Raw genomic sequence first — 21974 nt, 5'->3', positions numbered from 1 at the left:
GGATGATTGCACATTGTTGTCCTGGAAGAGTCTTCGAAGTATCACGAGATAGGTGGCTCCTCCCCTGGAATACAGTGCGCATGGGCATCGACTCCATCCACAGATTGTTTTTAGCCATTGTGGCGAAGATGGAGTGTAACAGTGTGAGCGATGACCATGCTAAGAGAAAGTGTAAATTCTGCAGCCGCTACAGGCGCCGGGGAGGAGGGCGGGCGATATGAATGTCAGCAGCCCTACATGCCAAGAACAGATGCATACTGGTAAGTAGCATATTCAGTTCGAGGCATGTGGGCTGCTGAATTCATATCTATAGCATAGAATATATAGCAGACCCTCCATTATCGGTGGCCGCCTGTGCCAGCTGCAGACGTCTGAAAAAGTGTCTTTAGAACAGCCTGCCCTACAGCTGCCTGCTGCTTGGAGTGCACATCTACACAGTAGTGTTTAGTAAATGTGTGGGGTAGACCATGTGGCCTTGAGCCGGATTCCACTGAGGTGCTAAGCACTCCTGAAGCGGACGCATATGTAGTCTCGCATGCGGGACTATGAAAATGCAGGAGGCCATCATGCCTATCAACTGCATGAACACTCATGCAGGAAGCGAGTGTTGCGGTCTGAACTTCTGGATCAGCGACTGAATGCTGTTGATCCGCACAGAATTTGGCTGAGCTGTGGCTGCCAGAGTATCTATTGTCGCGCCCAGATACTGCCGCACATGGGCTGGCAGAAGGTGCGACTTTGGATAATTCAGTGAGTATCCCAGATTGTGAAGAAGGTGAATGGTGTGGGACATGTTGGCAGCGCACTGCTGGGCCGACTTTGCCTGGACAAGCCAGTCCAGATAAGGGTAGACGTGAACGTTCTGCCTCCTGAGGTGCGCAGCCACTGTCGCCAGGCATTTCGTGAAGACCCTGGGCGCTGAGGTCACTCCGAAAGGGAGGACCTTGAATTGATAATGCTGATCCTGAATGGTGAATCTGAGGTATTTTCTGTGTGACGGATGTAGTGGAATGTGAAAATATGCACCCTTGAGATCTAATGTTGCGAGGAAGTTTCCCTGATTGAGCAACGTAAGAACCTGCTGCAGCGTGAGCATGTGAAAGTGTTCTGAGAGAATGTACTGGTTTAGGGGTCTGAGATCCAGTATGGGTCTGAGGGACCCTTCCTTTTTCGGGATCCGGAAGTACAGGGAGTACACTCCGGAGCCTCTGTCCTCCACCGGCACGAGCTCTATTGCCCCTTTTTGCAGCATGACGAGCACCTCCTGCTGCAATAAGTGCAAATGCTGTGTTGACATAGGACGGTGCCTTGGTGGGATGTTGGGTGGAGTGGACGTTAACTCCAGACAATAACCGCACTGGATAAGTTTTCTGACCCACCTGTCTGTGGTGATGGATTTCCAGACTGGCAGGAACTGCTGGAGTCTCCCGCGACAGGTGTTGTATGGTCAGGGGGCAGTGACAAGGCGTCACTGTTTGTTGGTGGCAGATGATCGGGAGTTGTTGTTTCCACGACCTCTGCCCTTGGTGCTGTTGCCACGATAGCCGCCTCTACTCTGCTTGTTGTAAGAGGTCTGCGCCCCACCTTTATTGTACTGTGTTTGCTGGGACATCTGGCCTCTGGAAACACCGCTATTGCTTGAGCGACGAAAAGTACTACCCCTGAACTGCTGGGACTGGAGAGCCCCCATGGACTTTGCAGTCTCGGTATCTTTCTTTATTTTTTCCAGAGTGGTGTCCACCTCAGGTCCAAATAAGCGATCAGGGTTGACAGGCTGATTGAGGATGGTGGTCTGTATTGAATATGCTACTTACCAGTATGCATCTGTTCTTGGCATGTAGGGCTGCTAACATTCATATCTTAGCATTAGATCGCCGCCTAGTGTTGGGCTCGGATGATTGCACATTGTTGTCCTGGAAGAGTCTTCGAAGTATCCTGAGATAGGTGGCTCCTCCCCTGGACTACAGTGCGCATGGGCATCGGCTCCATCCCCAGATTGTTTTTCGCCATTGTGGCAGAAGATGGAGTGAAAGTGTAAAGGATGTCCATGCTAATGAATAAATACAATAGTATATCTGCAGCTGCGACAGGCACCGGGGAGGAGGGCGGGCGATATGAATGTTAGCAGCCCTACATGCCAAGAACAGATGCATACTGGTAAGTAGCATATTCAGTTCGAGGCATGTGGGCTGCTAAATTCATATCTTAGCATAGAATACATAGCAGCCCCTCCATCAGCGGCGGTTGCCCGTGCCAGCTGCAGAAACCTGAAAAAGTGTTTTGAGAACAGCCTGTCCTACAGCAGCTTGCTGTTTGGAATGCACATCAACACAGTAGTGTTTTGTGAAGGTGTGTGGTGTGACCCACGTGGCTGCTCTGCAAATGTCCTCCAAAGGAATGTTCCCCAGGAAAGCCATGGATGCCCCCAGTTTGCGTGTGGAGTGCGCCCTGGGGGGTATTGTTAAAGTGCGCTTCGCTTTCTGATAACATATCTGGATGCACTTAACAATCCACCTGGCTATCCCTGCCTTGGAGATTGGGTTGCCTTTGTGTTGTGGTGCGAAGGCAACAAAGAGTTGCTTTGTCTTTCGAAAGTGTTGTGTCCTGTCTATGTAGTACATCAACGCCCTTCGTACATCTAAGGTATGGAGCATCCTTTCCGCCACCGTTTGCGGGTTTTGAAAGAATGCTGGTAAGTCAATGGTCTGATTTAGATGAAACTGTGACACCACCTTAGGAAGGAATTTAGGGTTAGTGCGTAGCACTACCCTATTTGGGTGAATTTGAATGAATGGCTCTTGTATTGTGAGCGCTTGCAGCTCACTGACACGCCTCAGAGACGTAATAGCTATAAGAAAAGCCACTTTCCACGTAAGGAATTGGAGCTCACACGAGTGCAGTGGCTCAAATGGTGGTCCCATCAGTCTGGTGAGAACGACGTTGAGGTTCCACACCGGAGCTGGTGGTGTCCTTGGGGGAATGACTCTCTTCAGACCTTCAAGGAAGGCTTTAATGGCGGGCACTCTGAAGACAGAGAGGTGCTGCCTGTTCTGAAGATAAGCCGCTATGGCTGATAGATGTATCCTAATGGAAGTGTACGCCAGATTGCACTTGTAGAGATGTAACAGATAGCAGATGATGTTGGGGATAGATGCATCTAGTGGGTTGATGTCATTGGACGTACAGTAGATGACAAAACGCTTCCACTTAGCAGCATAGCATGCTCTAGTAGTTGGTTTCCTCGCCTCCTTGATGATACTCATGCATTCTGGAGGTAGGTTGTGAGAAGTTGGCCTGATGTGCAGTGCTCACTATTCTAGTGATCACTATATATCAGTCCAAACAACCCTTATTGATGATTGGTTGTAAGTCAACCTTATAGACCAGCTATCCTAGTAGCATGGATACGAGCAGTCTAAGGCTAAGACTCTAGAGGGCGTGTTAAGCCAGCTGTTTTACAATCACATTACCCCTTGAACACCCAGTGAAAGGACACCACACAAGTGTTATGAAAATAAACAATGTATTTATTAGAATCACAACAACCCTGTACTCTTTATGAGGACAGGGTGCTAGGCACACAACAAAACTCTTACGAAAATACTTTTAAGTTAGCACGTTACACAAATGCCCGAGGGGCACGAAAAACCATATACACTAAAAGTGGAATGCGAATTACTAGCAGGTAAGTAACAGTTCTAATAGGCTTTGGAATCGCTAGGACTGGACTAGGGAATCGTTAGATTACTACTAGGAGGCCCAGGGGACTCGGGTGCAGAGTGTGCACTCTCACGCGGGATGCGGGACAAAGTCTATGGAGGCTAGTAAAGGCAAAGTTAGTGTTCACGGGCGAACCCGACCTGGTGGGAAGAAAATGACAGTGGATCCTGACCCTTGGATAGTGAGGCTATGCTGGGACACCGGAGTGCCGAAGTTACCTAGCCCAGGGGCTGCAGCTGCATAGGTCTGAAAAGACGTCGGGGATCTCGTTGCCGGACCAGGAGCCTGGAAGGAAGAAGTTGCTTGCAGGCGACCAGTGAAGGAAAGTTCGATGGATCCAAGCCTGGATCAAGGAAGAAGAAACCTGAAAGCAGAGGGGACCAAGTTCTTGAATCACTAGCCAGTGATTAAGTGGGCACCAGGAGGGCACCGGGCGAAGTCACCGCAGTCAGGTGAGTGGGCACTGCTGGGCTCTGCAGTCTCTCGGACCAGGAGGCGTTGTCGGCGACCAGGATGGAGGTGCGAGCTGTCCCACGAAGGATGAAGTCGTTGGCGTCGAAGTTACCCAGGATTGGGCAACAAGCCTTGGCTAATTCAAGCCCACGCGGTGGACTCAAAATGGCGTCTTGAGTGGACCAGGAGGGTCCAGGGTGCTCCTCTTCTGGAAGGGAGCAAGGGCCAGTCTGGAGCAACCAGACCAGCAGCAGAAATGTCGTCGGGCGTCGTCAGGAAGGCCACAAGCCAACGGGCTAGTAGCCAAACAACGCGGTGAGCAGCGGAAAGCAGAAGGACCCCACGCAGATCGTGGAGATGCTGGGGGGCTGCACTTCGGAGCTGGAGCTGCTCAGAGTCGGGGCTTCTCGGACCCCAAAGCACTCACCAGTAGATTACTCGGCGGGCTTGCTGGAAAGAAGTCGTGCAGTCTTGCAGATGGCCGGTCCCTTGAGGTCTCGTCGCACCCACGGTTCTCAGCTGGGCTGTAGAGGTGGGTAGAGGTCAGAGGTGCCAGGGAAGCCGGTTCTCGTCGAGCTGGGCAGTCGGATTCCGGAGGAAGGACTTACAGCAGACCGCAGTGTTCTTAGATGGTGCCTGCGGATGCAGGGTGACTACTCCTTAGTCACAAGGGAGAAATCTTAGGAAGAAGTCTTGAGTTCCTTTCGCAGAAAGTAGTTTCAGGATTCAAAGATGATCTGATTTGGAAGGGGGCCAGTCTCTACCTTTATCCTGTAAAAAGGGGCTGGCACGCGACTAAGTCCTGCCCTATGGGTGGGACTAGGAGGGGGGTGGTTACACCCACTTCCTTGGCGGGCTTTTCCCCAGCACAGGGTCTGGAGTGACCCTGGAACTGGTTTCAGCCAGCCTATGCACAGTGAGCACCGGGGTGCCACGTGCAGTCACCTTCCTCTAAAGCCCTGCCTACCTACAATACACAAAACCCTGTCTGGGACGGTGCTGGCACCGCCCCTGGCAGGAAACCCTTTGTCCTTATCTCCTGCTCTGGGAGGACTCCCAGCAGCAGGAGGGCAGACTTGTGTCTCGGTGGCAGCATCCATTTTGTGGATGCTAAGGCTCTGTCTGACTTTTAACCGGGTTATAGGTTACAGGCATGTCGTGTCCCTCTAGAAGGGTGGAATGCTAACCCCGTCGCCAGAATTGGCGAGGGGTTAGTATTCCAATTCGTATGACACCTTACTCGACATGTTTTGATAAAGCGATACCAGAGTTGGCACATAACCGCGAGGATTATAATGCACTTAAGAGTATATGGTATGCGATATCATGGAAACGGCTAAGGGATAGATCCCGAAAGCCGCAGACAGGCTCAGCTCATGCCAGAGCACCATCTCACACGATTCCACGCACTCTGCCTTCAGGATTGTTAAGGCCTGCCATAGGAGTGACTGATAGGAGATCTGTGTGTCCACTTTAGGGTTAGATATAGGCATACTATATCTAAAGCAAAGGGTGAGTACACCACCTTGCCCCAGCTGTCGTGCAGCCAGTTGTGTCAGTTTTAGTTAGTCAATCCAGGGGTGGCATAATACATGCTTCAGCCCCTGGGAGACTTCTGGGTGCACCTCAGCCCTGGGTACAGGGACTTGGAGAGGGCCCAGTGCCAATTCAGTACCTGAGTACAATTTGGATAGAGAGAACAGCTAGGCTGTGGGTCTGATTAGCAGGCCCACAGCCAGGGAAAGTCGTAAACCAGTGCAGCAAAAAGCAAAAATCTGGGTGATCATAGGATTGCAGACCCTACTCTCCTACATGACCCCCCCCCAAACTTTGGGACAATAAACTAACCTTGACCAGGTGAGTCTTCTTGCTCTAAGTGGAAATACCTGGAGAGCCCATCAGCATTGCTGTGATCAGTCCCAGGTCTATGCTCCACTGTAAAATCCATCCCCTGTAGGGAAATGGACCACCTAAGCAGTTTGGGGTTTTCACCCTTCATCTGATTTAGCCACAAGAGGGGCTTATGGTCTGTCTGAATGGTGAAGTGAGTGCCAAACAAGTAGGCCCTCAGCTTCTTCAGGGCCCAGACCACAGCAAAGGCCTCCCTCTCAATAGCTGACCAATTTTTCTCTCTGGGTGTCAACCTCCTACTAATGAAAGCAATAGGCTGATCATTACCATCAAAATTCAGTTGAGACAGAACAGCTCCCACGCATCTGTTTGGACAATGAATGGCTTGGAGTAATCTGGACTCTTGAGGATAGGTGCTGTGCACATGGCCTGCTTTAGGTCATTGAATGCTTTCTGACAGCTTGCTGTCCACTGAACTTTCTTTGGCATCTTTTTGCTTGTCAGGTCATTAAGGGGGGTCACTATGGACCCATAATTTCTGACAAACTTCCTATAGTACCCAGTCAGGCCCAAGAAAGCTCGAACCTGAGTCTGGGTGATTGGAGGAGTCCAGTCCTTGATGGCCTGTATCTTACTCTCCAGTGGCTGAACCTGGCCTCCACCTACAAGGTGGCCCAGGTATACAACCTGTGACTGCCCTATCTGGCACTTGGTGGCCTTGATAGTGAGGCCTGCCTTTTGCAGGGCCTCTAACACTTTCCTCAGGTGGACCAGGTGATCCTCCCAGGTGGAGCTAAAGACAGCAATATCGTCAAGATAAGCTGCACAGAAGTCATCCAGCCCAGTGAGGACTTGATTCACCAACCTTTGGAAGGTGGCAGGTGCATTTTTCAGTCCAAAGGGCATTACCACAAATTGATAATGCCCTCCAGGGGTAGAAAATGCTGTCTTAGGTTTGGCTTCCTCAGCTAACCTGATTTGCCAATACCCAGCTGTCAAATCAAATGTGCTTAAGAAGTTGGCAGAAGCCAATCTATCTATAAGCTCATCTGCTCTTGGTATTGGGTGGGCATCAGTCTTAGTGACTGCATTGAGGCCTCTGTAGTCTACGCAAAACCTCATCTCTCTCTTACCACCCTGGGTGTGAGGCTTTGGCACTAGAACTACTGGGCTAGCCCAAGGGCTATCTGAGGGCTCAATGACTCCCAGTTCCAACATTTTCTGCACTTCAGTTTTGATGCAGTCTCTAACATGATCAGGCTGCCTGTAGATTTTACTCTTGACAGGCAGGCTGTCTCCAGTGTCAACATCATGGGTACACCAATCAGTTTGGCTGGGTGTCAGAGAGAACATATGTCGAAAGGATTGCAGAACTTGCCTGCAATCCTGTTGCTGATGTTCAGTGAGGCTGCCACAAAAGACAACACCATCAACTGACCCATCATCAGGATTCTGAGTGAGCAGGTCTGGGAGAGGGTCACTCTCTTCCTCCTGTCCCTCATCTGTGGCCATGAGCAAGCTCATGTCCTTCCTGTCAACATATGCCTTGAGCCTGTTAACATGGAGCACTCTGAGAGGGCTCCTGGGAGTTCCAAGGTCCACCAAGTAGGTAACCTCTCCCTTTTGCTCAATGATGGTGTGGGGCCCAGACCATTTGTCTTTCAGAGCTGCTGGGGCCACTGGCTCCAGCACCCACACCTTCTGTCCTGGCTGGTACACAGTCAGTACAGCCTTTTGGTCATGCCAAGCTTTTTGAAGTTCCTGGCTGGCCTCAAGGTTTTTAGATGCCTTTTCCATGTACTCAGCCATCCTGGAGCGGAGACCAAGTACATAGTCCACTATGTTGGTTGCAGGCTTTTTGAGAGGTCTCTCCCATCCTTCCTTCACCAAACACAGGGGTCCCCTTACAGGATGCCCATACAGAAGCTCAAAAGGGCTGTAGCCAACCCCCTTCTGTGGGACCTCTCTGTAAGCAAACAAGAGGCAGGGGATCAGAACATCCCATCTTCTCCTAAGAGGTTCAGGTAGTCCATGAATCATCCCTTTCAGGGTCCTGTTGAATCTCTCAACAAGCCCATTGCATTGTGGATGATAGGGTGTGGTGAACTTGTAGTTCACACCACACTCTTTCCACATGGCAGTCAGATATCCTGACATGAAGTTTGTACCTCGGTCAGAAACGACCTCCTTAGGGAAACCCACTCTGGAGAACACTCCAACTAGGGCTCTTGCCACTACAGGGGCTGTAGTGGTCCTAAGGGGAATAGCCTCAGGATACCTGGTGGCATGGTCCACCACCACCAGTATAAACTTGTGTCCTGATGCTGTCTGGGGTTCCATTGGACCAACAATGTCAATCCCCACTCTTTCAAAGGGAACCCCCACCACAGGTAGTGGTATGAGGGGGGCCTTTGTTGTGCCACCTGACTTACCACTGGCTTGGCAAGTGACACATGAGCGACAAAACTCCTTGGTATTCTCATTCATATGTGGCCAGTGAAAGTGTGAGACAAGCCTGTCCCAAGTCTTTGTCTGACCTAAATGACCTGCAAGGGGAATCTCATGGGCCAAGGTGAGAAGGAAACCTCTCAGAGACAAGGGGATGACCAGCCTCCTGGTTGCACCAGGCTTGGGGTCTCTTGACTCAGAGTACAGGAGTCCATCTTCCCAGTATACCCTGTGGGCACCTGTGGCATTCCCTGCAGCCTCAGCAGCAGCCTGCTGTCTGAGGGGTTCAAGGGAAGGGCAGCTCAACTGTTCCTTCCCCAGGTCTGCTCTGGAGGGTCCCCCTGAGCCCAGAAACTCAACTTGATCAAGTTCAAGCTCTTTAGGCTCAGTTTCCCTCAGCTCTTCTAGATCAGCCTCCTCAGAGACTTGATCCTCAACCTGGGGCAAGGGGGAAGGCAAAGCCTTACCCTTACTGCTCTTCTTCTTGGAAGGTGTCTGGTCCATAGTTTCAGGATCCAGCACCTGTTCAGTGGGGCATTTTCTGGCCTGTGACCTAGTCACAGCAAGCACATGTGCTGGCAAGCCTAACATCTCCATGTGAGTCCTCTGCTCCACTTCTGACCATTGTGATGACTCCAAATCATTGCCCAACAAACAATCAACTGGGAGGTCTGAACTGACTACAACTTTCTTTTGTCCCTTCACTCCACCCCAGGAGAAAGCTACAATTGCCACACTATGACTAGTAGTGACATTGCTGGCATTGGTCACCAGGAAATCAGTACCTGGCATGATCTGTCCAGGGTCCACAAAGTTAGGTGTCACCATGGTGACACTGGCACAAGTGTCCCTATAGGCCTGAGCCATTTTGCCATTAATCAAAGGTGTCTGCCTGTATTTGCCCAAAGTATTGGGACTTATTTCAGGGGACATATCCATATCCCCTGTACAGACAAGGACAGCCTGAGTGAGTGTGCCAACTAAGTTGTCAGACCCCTCAGTACCCAAGGTTAACCCAACTAATGCCTTGGGAGTGACACTACCACTACTGACTGTACTAGGGGGTGCAGTTGCTTTAGGAGCTGTAGTGGCAGGAGTTTGTCCTCCTCTTTTGGTGCACTCACTAAACCAGTGAGATTTACTTTTGCAGTACTGGCACCACCTTTTTGACTGGCCTTCTTGAGTCTTCTTCTTCTGGGAAGCCTGACCCCCACCCTCTTTGGTTTGTTGGGGACCTGGTGAAGACTTCTGGTCATTTTGCTCATTCTTAACATTACCCTTCTGGTCTGCTTTCTTCTGACCACCCTGGTTCTGGTTCTGGTTCTGCTTGATCCTTGTCCTGACCCATTTGTCTGCCTTCTTTCCCAATTCTTGGGGAGAGGTCAGATCTGAATCAACAAGGTGCTGGTGCAGCAACTGGTTCTGACAATTGTTTAAAATTTGTTCTCTCATCATTAGATTATACAATCCTGTGTAATCTGTAACCTTGCTACCCAGCAACCAGCCCTCCAAAGCCTTAGTGGCACAATCCACAAAATCAGACCAGTCCTGAGACTGAGTTTTCTGGGTGTCTCTGAACAGCAACCTGTACTGCTCAGTGGTTAAACCAAACCCATCAACCAGTGTATTCTTCAGGACCTGGTAATTGTTAGCATCCTCCACCCTTGTAGTGAGGAGCTTATCTCTACCTTTACCATCAAAGGAGAGCCACAGTATAGCTGCCCACTGACTCTGGGGAATGTTCTGCACAGTGCAGGCCCTCTCCAGAGCAGCCATCCATTTCTGGATGTCATCCCCTTGCTTAAAGGGGGGCACTATTTTAGTCAGGTGTTTAGTATCTAAACCCTTCTCTCTATCTCTTGGGAGATTGCTGCCACCAGTGGGAGCTAGCCCACTCATCTGCTGCTCTCTTGCCAGGGCAAGCTTCTCTTTGGCCAGGGCAATTTCTTCCCTTTCAATCCTCAGTTCAGCTTGTCTCATCCTAGCCTCATGCTCCTTTCTCTGAGGGGAAGTAAATCTCCTCTGTGGAGGATTCCTTCTCCCCTGAGAAGAGGCATTAGAGTGCAGAGATCTATTGGAGTCCCTAGAAAGAGATCTATCTCTCCTAACTCCAAGGTTAGGCCCACTTCGGGTTAGTACTGGGGGGCCCCCAGATCCTAGCCCAAGTAAGTCTAAGTTGGTCCTAGTTAGCCTTCTGACTACCTCAAGACCCTTGTCTACCTCATCCCCAGAGAGTACCTCCTCATCCTCCTCCTCAACTGCTGAATCAGTGTTGGGGAGGTCTGGATCCCCAGAGGTTCCCTCTAAGGCTGGCATGCTCTCATGTAACTGAGAGAGCTTTCTGGCATCATATGTCTCTAAGAGACCTATCAGAAAGGGAAGGGTGGGGTTAGACCCCTGCTTCAGTTTCCTGGAGACACAGAGTTGCCTCATCTCCTGAAAATTGAGAGCTGCATATCTTGAAGTGACCTGTGGAGGGTCAACACTGACCAGGGGAGTCTCAGTAGAGTCCCCCTGAGTCGACATGCTTTTCTAGTGAGGTGTAAGTGGTGCACTTACCTACACTATATGTTTGCCTACTGATCCCTTGCTAGAGTTGTAGTTTAGGGTGTGCTAGGCCCTAGGAGCTACAACAGCTGGTTCAGTAGAACTCAGAGTATTCTAAGCTAAGTTATATGTACCTTTAGTACTTATGTGATCTTTCACAAGATATTCTTAGGGCATGTGTGGTAAAACAACAGCAAGCTCAAATCCCAACCGCTGCTCACCAATGTGAGAAGTTGGCCTGATGTGCAGTGCTCACTATTCTAGTGATCACTATATATCAGTCCAAACAACCCTTATTGATGATTGGTTGTAAGTCAACCTTATAGACCAGCTATCCTAGTAGCATGGATACGAGCAGTCTAAGGCTAAGACTCTAGAGGGCGTGTTAAGCCAGCTGTTTTACCATCACATTACCCCTTGAACACCCAGTGAAAGGACACCACACAAGTGTTATGAAAATAAACAATGTATTTATTAGAATCACAACAACCCTGTACTCTTTATGAGGACAGGGTGCTAGGCACACAACAAAACTCTTACGAAAATACTTTTAAGTTAGCACGTTACACAAATGCCCGAGGGGCACGAAAAACCATATACACTAAAAGTGGAATGCGAATTACTAGCAGGTAAGTAACAGTTCTAATAGGCTTTGGAATCGCTAGGACTGGACTAGGGAATCGTTAGATTACTACTAGGAGGCCCAGGGGACTCGGGTGCAGAGTGTGCACTCTCACGCGGGATGCGGGACAAAGTCTATGGAGGCTAGTAAAGGCAAAGTTAGTGTTCACGGGCGAACCCGACCTGGTGGGAAGAAAACGACAGTGGATCCTGACCCTTGGATAGTGAGGCTATGCTGGGACACCGGAGTGCCGAAGTTACCTAGCCCAGGGGCTGCAGCTGCATAGGTCTGAAAAGACGTCGGGGATCTCGTTGCCGGACCAGGAGCCTGGAAGGAAGAAGTTGCTTGCAGGCGACCAGTGAAGGAAAGTTCGATGGATCCAAGCCTGGATCAAGGAAGAAGAAACCTGAAAGCAGAGGGGACCAAGTTCTTGAATCACTAGCCAGTGATTAAGTGGGCACCAGGAGGGCACCGGGCGAAGTCACCGCAGTCAGGTGAGTGGGCACTGCTGGGCTCTGCAGTCTCTCGGACCAGGAGGCGTTGTCGGCGACCAGGATGGAGGTGCGAGCTGTCCCACGAAGGATGAAGTCGTTGGCGTCGAAGTTACCCAGGATTGGGCAACAAGCCTTGGCTAATTCAAGCCCACGCGGTGGACTCAAAATGGCGTCTTGAGTGGACCAGGAGGGTCCGGGGTGCTCCTCTTCTGGAAGGGAGCAAGGGCCAGTCTGGAGCAACCAGACCAGCAGCAGAAATGTCGTCGGGCGTCGTCAGGAAGGCCACAAGCCAACGGGCTAGTAGCCAAACAACGCGGTGAGCAGCGGAAAGCAGAAGGGCCCCACGCAGATCGTGGAGATGCTGGGGGGCTGCACTTCGGAGCTGGAGCTGCTCAGAGTCGGGGCTTCTCGGACCCCAAAGCACTCACCAGTAGATTACTCGGCGGGCTTGCTGGAAAGAAGTCGTGCAGTCTTGCAGATGGCCGGTCCCTTGAGGTCTCGTCGCACCCACGGTTCTCAGCTGGGCTGTAGAGGTGGGTAGAGGTCAGAGGTGCCAGGGAAGCCGGTTCTCGTCGAGCTGGGCAGTCGGATTCCGGAGGAAGGACTTACAGCAGACCGCAGTGTTCTTAGATGGTGCCTGCGGATGCAGGGTGACTACTCCTTAGTCACAAGGGAGAAATCTTAGGAAGAAGTCTTGAGTTCCTTTCGCAGAAAGTAGTTTCAGGATTCAAAGATGATCTGATTTGGAAGGGGGCCAGTCTCTACCTTTATCCTGTAAAAAGGGGCTGGCACGCGACTAAGTCCTGCCCTATGGGTGGGACTAGGAGGGGGGTGGTTACACCCACTTCCTTGGCGGGCTTTTCCCCAGCACAGGGTCTGGAGTGACCCTGGAACTGGTTTCAGCCAGCCTATGCACAGTGAGCACCGGGGTGCCACGTGCAGTCACCTTCCTCTAAAGCCCTGCCTACCTACAATACACAAAACCCTGTCTGGGACGGTGCTGGCACCGCCCCTGGCAGGAAACCCTTTGTCCTTATCTCCTGCTCTGGGAGGACTCCCAGCAGCAGGAGGGCAGACTTGTGTCTCGGTGGCAGCATCCATTTTGTGGATGCTAAGGCTCTGTCTGACTTTTAACCGGGTTATAGGTTACAGGCATGTCGTGTCCCTCTAGAAGGGTGGAATGCTAACCCCGTCGCCAGAATTGGCGAGGGGTTAGTATTCCAATTCGTATGACACCTTACTCGACATGTTTTGATAAAGCGATACCAGAGTTGGCACATAACCGCGAGGATTATAATGCACTTAAGAGTATATGGTATGCGATATCATGGAAACGGCTAAGGGATAGATCCCGAAAGCCGCAGACAGGCTCAGCTCATGCCAGAGCACCATCTCACACGATTCCACGCACTCTGCCTTCAGGATTGTTAAGGCCTGCCATAGGAGTGACTGATAGGAGATCTGTGTGTCCACTTTAGGGTTAGATATAGGCATACTATATCTAAAGCAAAGGGTGAGTACACCACCTTGCCCCAGCTGTCGTGCAGCCAGTTGTGTCAGTTTTAGTTAGTCAATCCAGGGGTGGCATAATACATGCTTCAGCCCCTGGGAGACTTCTGGGTGCACCTCAGCCCTGGGTACAGGGACTTGGAGAGGGCCCAGTGCCAATTCAGTACCTGAGTACAATTTGGATAGAGAGAACAGCTAGGCTGTGGGTCTGATTAGCAGGCCCACAGCCAGGGAAAGTCGTAAACCAGTGCAGCAAAAAGCAAAAATCTGGGTGATCATAGGATTGCAGACCCTACTCTCCTACATAGGTTAAGGTATCCAAACTCTAGGACTTCAGGAGCCAGATCGCCAGGTTGAGCTGTTGTGGATCTGGATGCTGAATGTCTCCATGGTTCTGCGTCAAAAGACTGGGCGTGAGGCGCAGTCTTTGATGCGGCACCACTGAGAGTTCGAGGAACGTGGTGTACCAAGCCTGGCGTGCCCACGTTGGAGCAACCAGGATGAGAGTCATGGAGTGCTGCCTTAGCTTTCTTGCGACCAGCGGTATTAGAGGGGCTGGCGGAAAAGCGTACGCAAATTTGCCTGACCAGTTCATCCATATCGCATTCCCCTGCGACTGTGGGTGAGGGAACCTGGCGGCAAAGAGTCGGCATTTTGCGTTCTCCTTTGTGGCAAACAGGTCTATCTCCGGATGACCCCACGGCTGGAAGTACGGGTGGAGAACAGAAGGGTGTATCTCCCACTCGTGCATCTGATGGCTGTATCTGCTGAGCAGATCCGCCATCTGATTGTCCTTTCCTGGGAGGTGTTCTGCCATGAGGAAAATGTTCCTCTGAATGGCCCACTTCCACATGCTCTGAGCCAGATGAGACAGCTGTGGCGAGTGGGTGCCTCCCTGCTTTTGAATGTAGTACATCGCGGTCATGTTGTCCGTCCGGACTAGCACGACCTTGTTGCTCAGATGTACATTGAAGGACTTGAGCGCCATGAAGATTGCCATCAGTTCCAGATAGTTGATGTGCATCTTCTGTTGCTGCGTCGTCCATAGTCCCTGCACTGTGTAAGTGAGCACATGAGCTCCCCATCCCTGGAGAGATGCGTCCGTTGTCAGGACAATCTGCGGCACAGGCTCTTGGAACAGTCGGCCCTTGCAAAGGTTGTGTGGAGTCCACCAATGCAGAGAGTCGTATGCCCGACTGGTAACCAACACTAGGTCTGTCAATTGCCCACGAGCCTGTGTCCACTGATTCGCTAAGCACTCCTGGAGCGGGCGCATATGCAACCGTGCGTGAGGGACTATGAAGATGCAGGAGGCCATCATGCCTATCAACTGCATGAACACTCTCGCTGGCAGGGAGTGTCGTGGTCTGAATCGTTGGATCAGCGACTGAATGCTGTCGATTCTGACTTGGTTTGGCTGAGCCATGGCTGTCAGGGTGTTGATCGTAGCACCCAGGAACTGCCGGACATGTGCCGGCTGAAGATGCGATTTTGGGTAGTTCAGGGAGAAACCCAGATCGTGAAGCAGGCGAATTGTAGTCGACATGTCTGCGGCGCACTGTTGCTGTGACTTGGCTTGTACGAGCCAGTCGTCTAGGTAGGGGTAGACATGGATATTCTGCCTCCTGAGGTGCGCCGCCACTGTCGCTAGACACTTGGTGAACACCCTCGGGGCTGTTGTGACTCCGAAGGGTAGGACTTTGAACTGGTAGTGCCTGCCTTGAATAGTGAACCTGAGGTATTTCCTGTGTGACGGGTGTAGTGGAATGTGGAAATAAGCATCCTTGAGATCTAAGGTTGCTAAGAAGTCTCCCTGGTTTAGCAAGGGAAGAATCTGCTGCAGTGTAAGCATGTGGAAATGTTCCGATAGTATGTACAGGTTGAGGGGACGTAGATCGAGAATGGGCCTGAGAGAACCGTCCTTCTTTGGAATAAGGAAGTACAGGGAATATACCCCTGTGCCTTCCTCCCCCACCGGCACGAGCTCGATTGCGCCTTTTTGCAGCATCGCCACCACTTCCTGCTGCAATAAGTGCAAGTGCTCTGCGGACATAGGCCTTTGCCTTGGTGGGATGTTGGGTGGAGTGGATTTCAACTCTAGGCAATAACCATACTGGACTAGTTGTCGCACCCACCTGTCTGTGGTGATGTTTCTCCAGACGGGCAGGAACTGCTGCAGTCTCCCCCCGACAGGTGTTAGGTGGTCGGGGGGCAGTGACAGAGAGTCACTGTTTGCTTGGAGTAGAGGTGCGGGAGCTGTTGTTTCCTCTGCCGCGACCTCTGTTGCTGTTATTCCTGTAACCTCCCTTGTTCTGTTTAGTGAACGAGGATTGCGCCCCACCTTTGGAGAACTGGGATTGTTGACCCATTTGTCCTCTGGTGACGCCACGTGCACCTGAGCGACGAAAATTGCTGCCACGAAACTGTTGGGACTGTAGGGCCCCCATAGACTTAGCAGTTTCTGTGTCTTTCTTTATTTTCTCTAGGGTGGTGTCAACATCCGGACCAAACAGACTATCAGGATTGACTGGCTGATTAAGAATTGTTGTCTGAATATCCTGCTTAAACCCTGAGATGCGGAGCCACGCTTGTCTTCTCAGCATAACGCTAGTGTTGATAGCCCTAGCAGCTGTGTCCGCAGCGTCAAGTGCACACTTGATGGCTGCGTTTGATATTAGCTTTCCTTCCTCAATAAGCATCTTGGTGCCTTCTTGGAACTGTGGGGGCAGGTGTTGTATAACCTGTTCTAGGGTGTCGTAGTGCGCCCTATCGTAACGCGCCAGGAGCGCCTGTGTATTGGCGATGCGCCAAAAGTTTGCTGCCTGTGCAGCTACTCTCTTGCCTCCTGCCTCTAGCACTTTGGACTCCTTATCCGGGGGAGGAGCTTCACCCGTTGTCTGGGAGTTGGCACGTTTCCTGGCATTGGCAACCACAAGAGAGTCCAGTGGCAATTGTCCCCGGATGTAGGCGGGGTCCGCAGGTGCAGGCCTGTACTTCTTTTCAATGCGAGGGTTGACCACTCTCGCCCTCGTAGGCTCCTTAAAAATGTCCCCAGCATGTTTGAGGACACCTTTCAGCATAGGAAGTGTTTTTACTGTCCTTTCAGATATTGCAAAGGTGTCGAAAAGGAAGTCTTCCTCAACCGGGTCGGCATGCATGTCCACATCATGATTGGCCGCCGCCCTTTCAATTAGTGCATGAAATCCTGCTGAGTCCTCAGTCGGGGATGCACGTGCATTAAAGGTCTGCGGGTCTTGGCCCACACCTTGGGTGTTCTGGTCACCAGTGTCATCGTATGAATCCGGTTGTACATCAGGTTCATCGATAGGGAAATTGTACTGCTCATCCTCATCATACCCCTCACCCACAGAGTGTTCTGGGGAGGGAGTGGGGCTCCGTCTTGGAGGAGGCTGGATCGGTTCCGTGAGGCCTGAGGCGTCAAGGGGCACCCTCTTTTTCTTCAGTGGGATGATGTAGGAGTCCACCGGCTCAGAAGTGATCTTCCTTTTATAGAGTGTCAGCTTGCCGGTGGCAGCATCGATGAACTGCTCTGAATCGTCTTCCGATTCGAGTACACGACGTGGAAGAGGGTCAGCCAGCGAGGAACCCTGTTTCGGAGCCGATTTCGTCGAAAACGCTTTCGGCGCCTCCTTAGGTGGCAAGAGAAAGAGGAGTTTTCCAGAAGGCTTTGCCGGAGTGTCCTTTCGCGGCTGCGGTGATGGCATCGGAGCCGATGGAGCAAAGGCTTTCTCCCTGATTCTCTGCAGTGACTCCGCAATGGGGGACGGTACACTGCCAGTGGGTTTCGTCGCCGACAAGGATGCTTTGAGCGGTCCCTCGGATCCGACTTCTTCGTGGTCCTTGTGCGTTTTGGGCGCGGAAACCGTCTTCGGCACCTCCGATTCTTGAGGCCGGGGCGCAGACTTCTTGTGCGTAGCCTCTTTGGAGCCGACCTTGGCGGGCTTGGACGGCGCCGTAGCCGCTGATCCGTGCCGACCATCTTTCTTGGAGGCCCCTTCCTCGGGCGTCGGTTTCGATTTTGGAGCATCGGAATCGACAGACTTCCTCGGCTTCTGCGGACCGGAGGTCGACGGAGCCGATGGGGTGACGGGCACCGATTTCTTCACTGGCACGGCAGCCATCTTAGGGACACTCGAGTCCTTAGGTTTCAGTTTCGATTTCGGGTCGGCCATTTTGGGTGTTGACGACCCCGATGGTGTCAGTTTCGGTTTCGAAACAGCGTGCCCAGCAAGTGAGTCCGTAGCCGGGCCTGAAGGCGGGGCTGTGGCTTGCGGCAACGGGTCCTGGGTAAGGCCGACAGGCGATCCCGTGTCCCGGTCGGCATCTTCGTAACCTTCAGGGCAGAGCTCGTCCCCCGAGCTGTCTGCCGCGGCCCCATAAATCTCATCGTCGTCTCCTACCTCTTCGACGTATTCGAGGACTTGACCCGCGACTCCGTCGTCGTCTCCCGGATCCGCCTCGACCTCCGTCTGTGATGGGGAGATTTGTAGATGGTGACCCTGGACCTCTTCTTCCTGGTCGCCGAAGATGTTCTCCGGATCCGGGGCCGCTTGCCTAGCTTCCAAGCGCACCGCGCGCCGAAGCTTGAGAGTTTTCTTGGAGCGGAACTGTGCACAGGCCTTGCACTTGCCGTCGTCGTGGTCCGGCGAAAGGCACTTGTTACACACGGGGTGTAGATCGATGTGTGGGTACTTGGACCCACAGAGCGGGCAGTACTTAAACGGGCTCCGCTCCATGTCCGTAAAGGCTTGCAGTCGTGTCGCGATGAGAAGGCCTCAAAGTTCAGAGAGCGAAGAAAACTCCGCTTATTCCGGCTCCAAGAGACGGAAGACTCGAGACCGTGCGCAGACAATACCGACGCAAGAAAATCGAGGCCTTTTGGCCGCTAAAAGGTAGTTTTACTTGGTTCCGACAGTAAGACGTCGAGACCACATCCGAACCCAATGGCGGAAAAAAACAATCTGGGGATGGAGCCGATGCCCATGCGCACTGTAGTCCAGGGGAGGAGCCACCTATCTCAGGATACTTCGAAGACTCTTCCAGGACAACAATGTGCAATCATCCGAGCCCAACACTAGGCGGCGATCTAATGCTAAGATATGAATTTAGCAGCCCACATGCCTCGAACCTCTGGTTTGAACCCGGAGATTCGGAGCCAGGCCTGATGTCGCAACATCACACTTGTGTTAATGGCTCTGGCCGCGGTGTCCGATGCGTCCAGTGCACATTTAATAGAAGCATTTGAGATGAGCTTCCCTTCCTGAATGAGCATCTCCGCTGCCTCTTTATACTGATCTGGCAAGTGTTGTAACAGGGTCTCTAGTGTATCGTAGTGTGCCCGGTCATATCTGGCCAAGAGTGCCTGAGTGTTTGAAATGCGCCAGATATTGGCCGCTTGAGCCGCCACCCTCTTCCCTGATGCTTCTAGCACTTTAGATTCCTTGTCAGGGGGAGGAGCATCACCAGTGGTTTGTGAATTTGCCCTCTTGCGGGCATTAGAAACAACCAGAGAGTCCAACGGCGACTGGCCCTTGATGTAGGTAGGGTCGCCAGGTGCCGGTCTATACTTTTTTTCAATCCTGGGGTTGATAACCCTGGCACGTGTGGGTTCTTTAAAAATGTCTGCAGCATGTTTCAGAACCCCCTTTAACATTGGCAGAGTCTTGACAGTCTTTGCAGAGGTGGAAAAGGTATCAAACAGGAAGTCCACTTCAACAGGGTCAGCATGCAGCTGGACGTCGTGATTTTTAGCCGCCCTCTCAATTAGAGCATTAAATGCTGCAGAATCCTCAGTAGGAGAGGTCTTGACATTGTACACCCGAGTGTCCGGGGCAGTTTGCTGATCCACTGCATCTGCCCATGAGTCCTGGTGATCCTCAGGATCAGTGTCGGCAGGGAAGTTGTACTCATCGTCCCCTTTCCCAGCCTCCACATCTGAATAAGTGGGTGAGGGTGGAGCAATGGTTCGTGGCCGTGGATTAATAAGCTCAACCAGAACTGGGGAATCCGTAGAAGGCTTCTTGCGCTTCAAAGGAATCGTGTAGGACTCCATAGGCTGTGCCTGCTTGATCTTTCTCTTGTAGAGGGTAAGTTTACCGGTGTCGGCGTCGATAAAGTGTTCAGACTGCTCCTCCATCAGGGGTTGTCGATGCTTCGAGCTCACAAGTGGCTGAGGAGGCTTCGACCCCGTAGACCCCTTCACGGGCATGTTGTCGACCGACCTGGGTGCGAACGCCTTCAGCGGCAGCATGAACTGGATTGGCGCCGAAGACTTCGGCGTTTTGGCAGCTGGCTTCGGGGCGGAAGCATCCTTCGGATCGACCGCGGAAGCCTTGTTCCTGATGCGTTGCAAGGAGTCCGACACCTGCTTTGTGAAGGATGTGGACGGTTTCGACGACCAGACAGACGTTCTCGGTCTACCAGCATGTGCAGACTCGAGTGCCGAACCCTTGGCTTTCTCCGGCCGAGGTGCAGGATCAGCCGCTTTTGGAGTGCCGTGTCCTCCTTCCGCGACGACGGCCTTTGGCGCCGACGGTGTCTGGTCGGCAGCCTTGACAATTGGTTTCGGTGCCCCAGTCTTCGGCTCGACGCCCTTGATCGATTTGAGGCTCGACGCCCTTGAGCGACTTCGCCGGATCGACAACCTTCTTCGATTTCGGCTGCCCCGACATGTCGGAAGACGACCAGATCGACAGACGTCTTCTGTTTCGACGGCGTCTCTATCACTTTCGTTTTCGCCGACACCGAAGCTTTCACTTTCGGTTTCGGGTTCACCAATGGCGGCTCCGTCGAAGCGTCCGTAGCCGGGCCCGTAGGCGAGGCCGTGGATCCAGGTGTAAGATCTTGGGTAAGGCCATGTGGCGATCCCTCGACCTGAGCCTTAGTGATTGTTAGAACGGGGCATAGCTCTTCGCCTGAGCTATCTTCCGTGGCCCCATGGGCCTCATTGTCGTCTCCTACCTAGTCTACGACTTCTTCTGTATCGAGCACTTCGACGTCCGCGTCATAGTTTTAGTCGATCTCCTCCGCTGGAGTTGAAATCGGCTCTCGATCTTCTTGCTCGTCTGCTTCTTCCCCCTCGAAAATGTCCACCGGTGCCGGGGCCGTCTGCTGGGCCTCCTGAGCGCCACGCACCGAAGTCGAATCGTCTTCTTGGAGCGAAAACGGGAACAAGCCATACAGTTGGCTTCATAGTGATCCGGCGACAGGCACTTGTTGCACACCGGGTGGACGTCGATGTGGGGATACTTTGAGTTGCACACGGGACATCTCTTGAACGGGTTCCGTTCCATGATGTGTCGTCGAAAGTCTGGTTGCGTTGACTGGGCCTCGAGCACCGAAGAGCCACGCAACTCCTCTGGATGTCCGACTCAGGAACTGAGCCGGAACAGAGCTGGGCACCGAACGCAAGACAACACCGACGCTATAGGAAAAGGCCTTCGGGCCTTGAGGAAAGTTTATATCGATTCCTAACTGGAGATATCGAATATGCATCCGAACCCAATGGCGGAAAAAAACAATCTGGGGATGGAGTCGATGCCCATGCGCACTGTAGTCCAGGGGAGGAGCCACTTATCTCGTGATACTTCGAAGACTCTTCCAGGACAACAGTGTGCAATCATCCGGACCCAACACTTGGCGGCGATCTATGCTATAGATATGAATTCAGCAGCCCACATGCCTCGAACACATATATATTTGATATATACCTTGTGTGGTGTACTTTCATTTGGTCATTCAAGAGATTATAGACTGGTAAAAGAACTTGCTTAACTCGCCTCTCCACAGCTACCACTAGGATAGCTTTCTACAAGGTTGACTTTACAACCTACCATCAATAAGGGTTGTTTGGACTGGTGCAAGGTGCCCACTAGAATAGTGGACATTATATGCCAGGCCAACTTCTCACAGGGGTGATGACTTTAAAAGAACTTTGGATTTGTTCTGAGGACCACTTTGTTACGATGTAACTAAGAATGGTCCTTGTATAGTGAACGCTTGAATTTCACTTACTCTAAGAGAGGTAATGGCAATTAGGAAAGCTGTTTTCCATGTGAGGAATTGCAGTTCACATTTGTGTAAAGGCTCACATAAATGGGGGACCCATGAGCCTAGTAATAACAATGTTTAAGTTCCATACTGGAGAGGGTGGTAACCTAGGAGGAATGATCCTTTTTAGGCCTTCCATAAAGGCTTTAATTGCAGGTACTCAAAATAATGACAGCTGTTGTCTGTTTTGTAAGTAGGCAGAGAGTGCTGCTAGAAGTAAACGTATAGATGAATATGCTAGATTACATCTTTGTAAATGC

At 51.8% G+C, this 21974-nt stretch overlaps 2 protein-coding genes across 5 annotated transcripts in view; both read right to left on the bottom strand.

The window, feature by feature from the left end:
- HDLBP (high density lipoprotein binding protein) overlaps nucleotides 1–21974 on the bottom strand; it is a 1657332-nt gene that overhangs the window by 1346561 nt on the left and 288797 nt on the right. The window lies entirely within an intron of this gene.
- On the bottom strand, nucleotides 457–20446 carry LOC144791076 (uncharacterized). Its single transcript, XM_078665722.1, has 2 exons — nucleotides 18794–20446; nucleotides 457–1806 (listed from the first exon to the last, which is right to left on the bottom strand). Exons 1-2 carry the CDS (start codon nucleotides 19913–19915, stop codon nucleotides 1717–1719), a joined length of 1212 nt encoding a protein of 403 aa, XP_078521848.1. The 5' UTR covers nucleotides 19916–20446; the 3' UTR covers nucleotides 457–1716.

This window comes from Lissotriton helveticus, chromosome 11 (genome assembly GCF_964261635.1).
Source record: "Lissotriton helveticus chromosome 11, aLisHel1.1, whole genome shotgun sequence".
In the NCBI taxonomy this organism is placed as follows: Eukaryota; Metazoa; Chordata; class Amphibia; order Caudata; family Salamandridae; genus Lissotriton; species Lissotriton helveticus.
The sequence above is the reverse complement of the archived record's forward strand: the minus strand, read 5'-3'. Positions and strand labels throughout refer to the sequence as shown.

Bases quoted from the DNA above. Each gene is read 5' to 3' on its own strand.
- LOC144791076 (XM_078665722.1), bottom strand. From the start codon at position 19,915: ATGCTGCCGCTGAAGGCGTTCGCACCCAGGTCGGTCGACAACATGCCC. The intron at 1,807-18,793 runs GTTCGAGGCATG...ACTGGTAAGTAG, and splicing joins TCTCCGGGTTCAAACCAGAG to CATATTCAATACAGACCACC.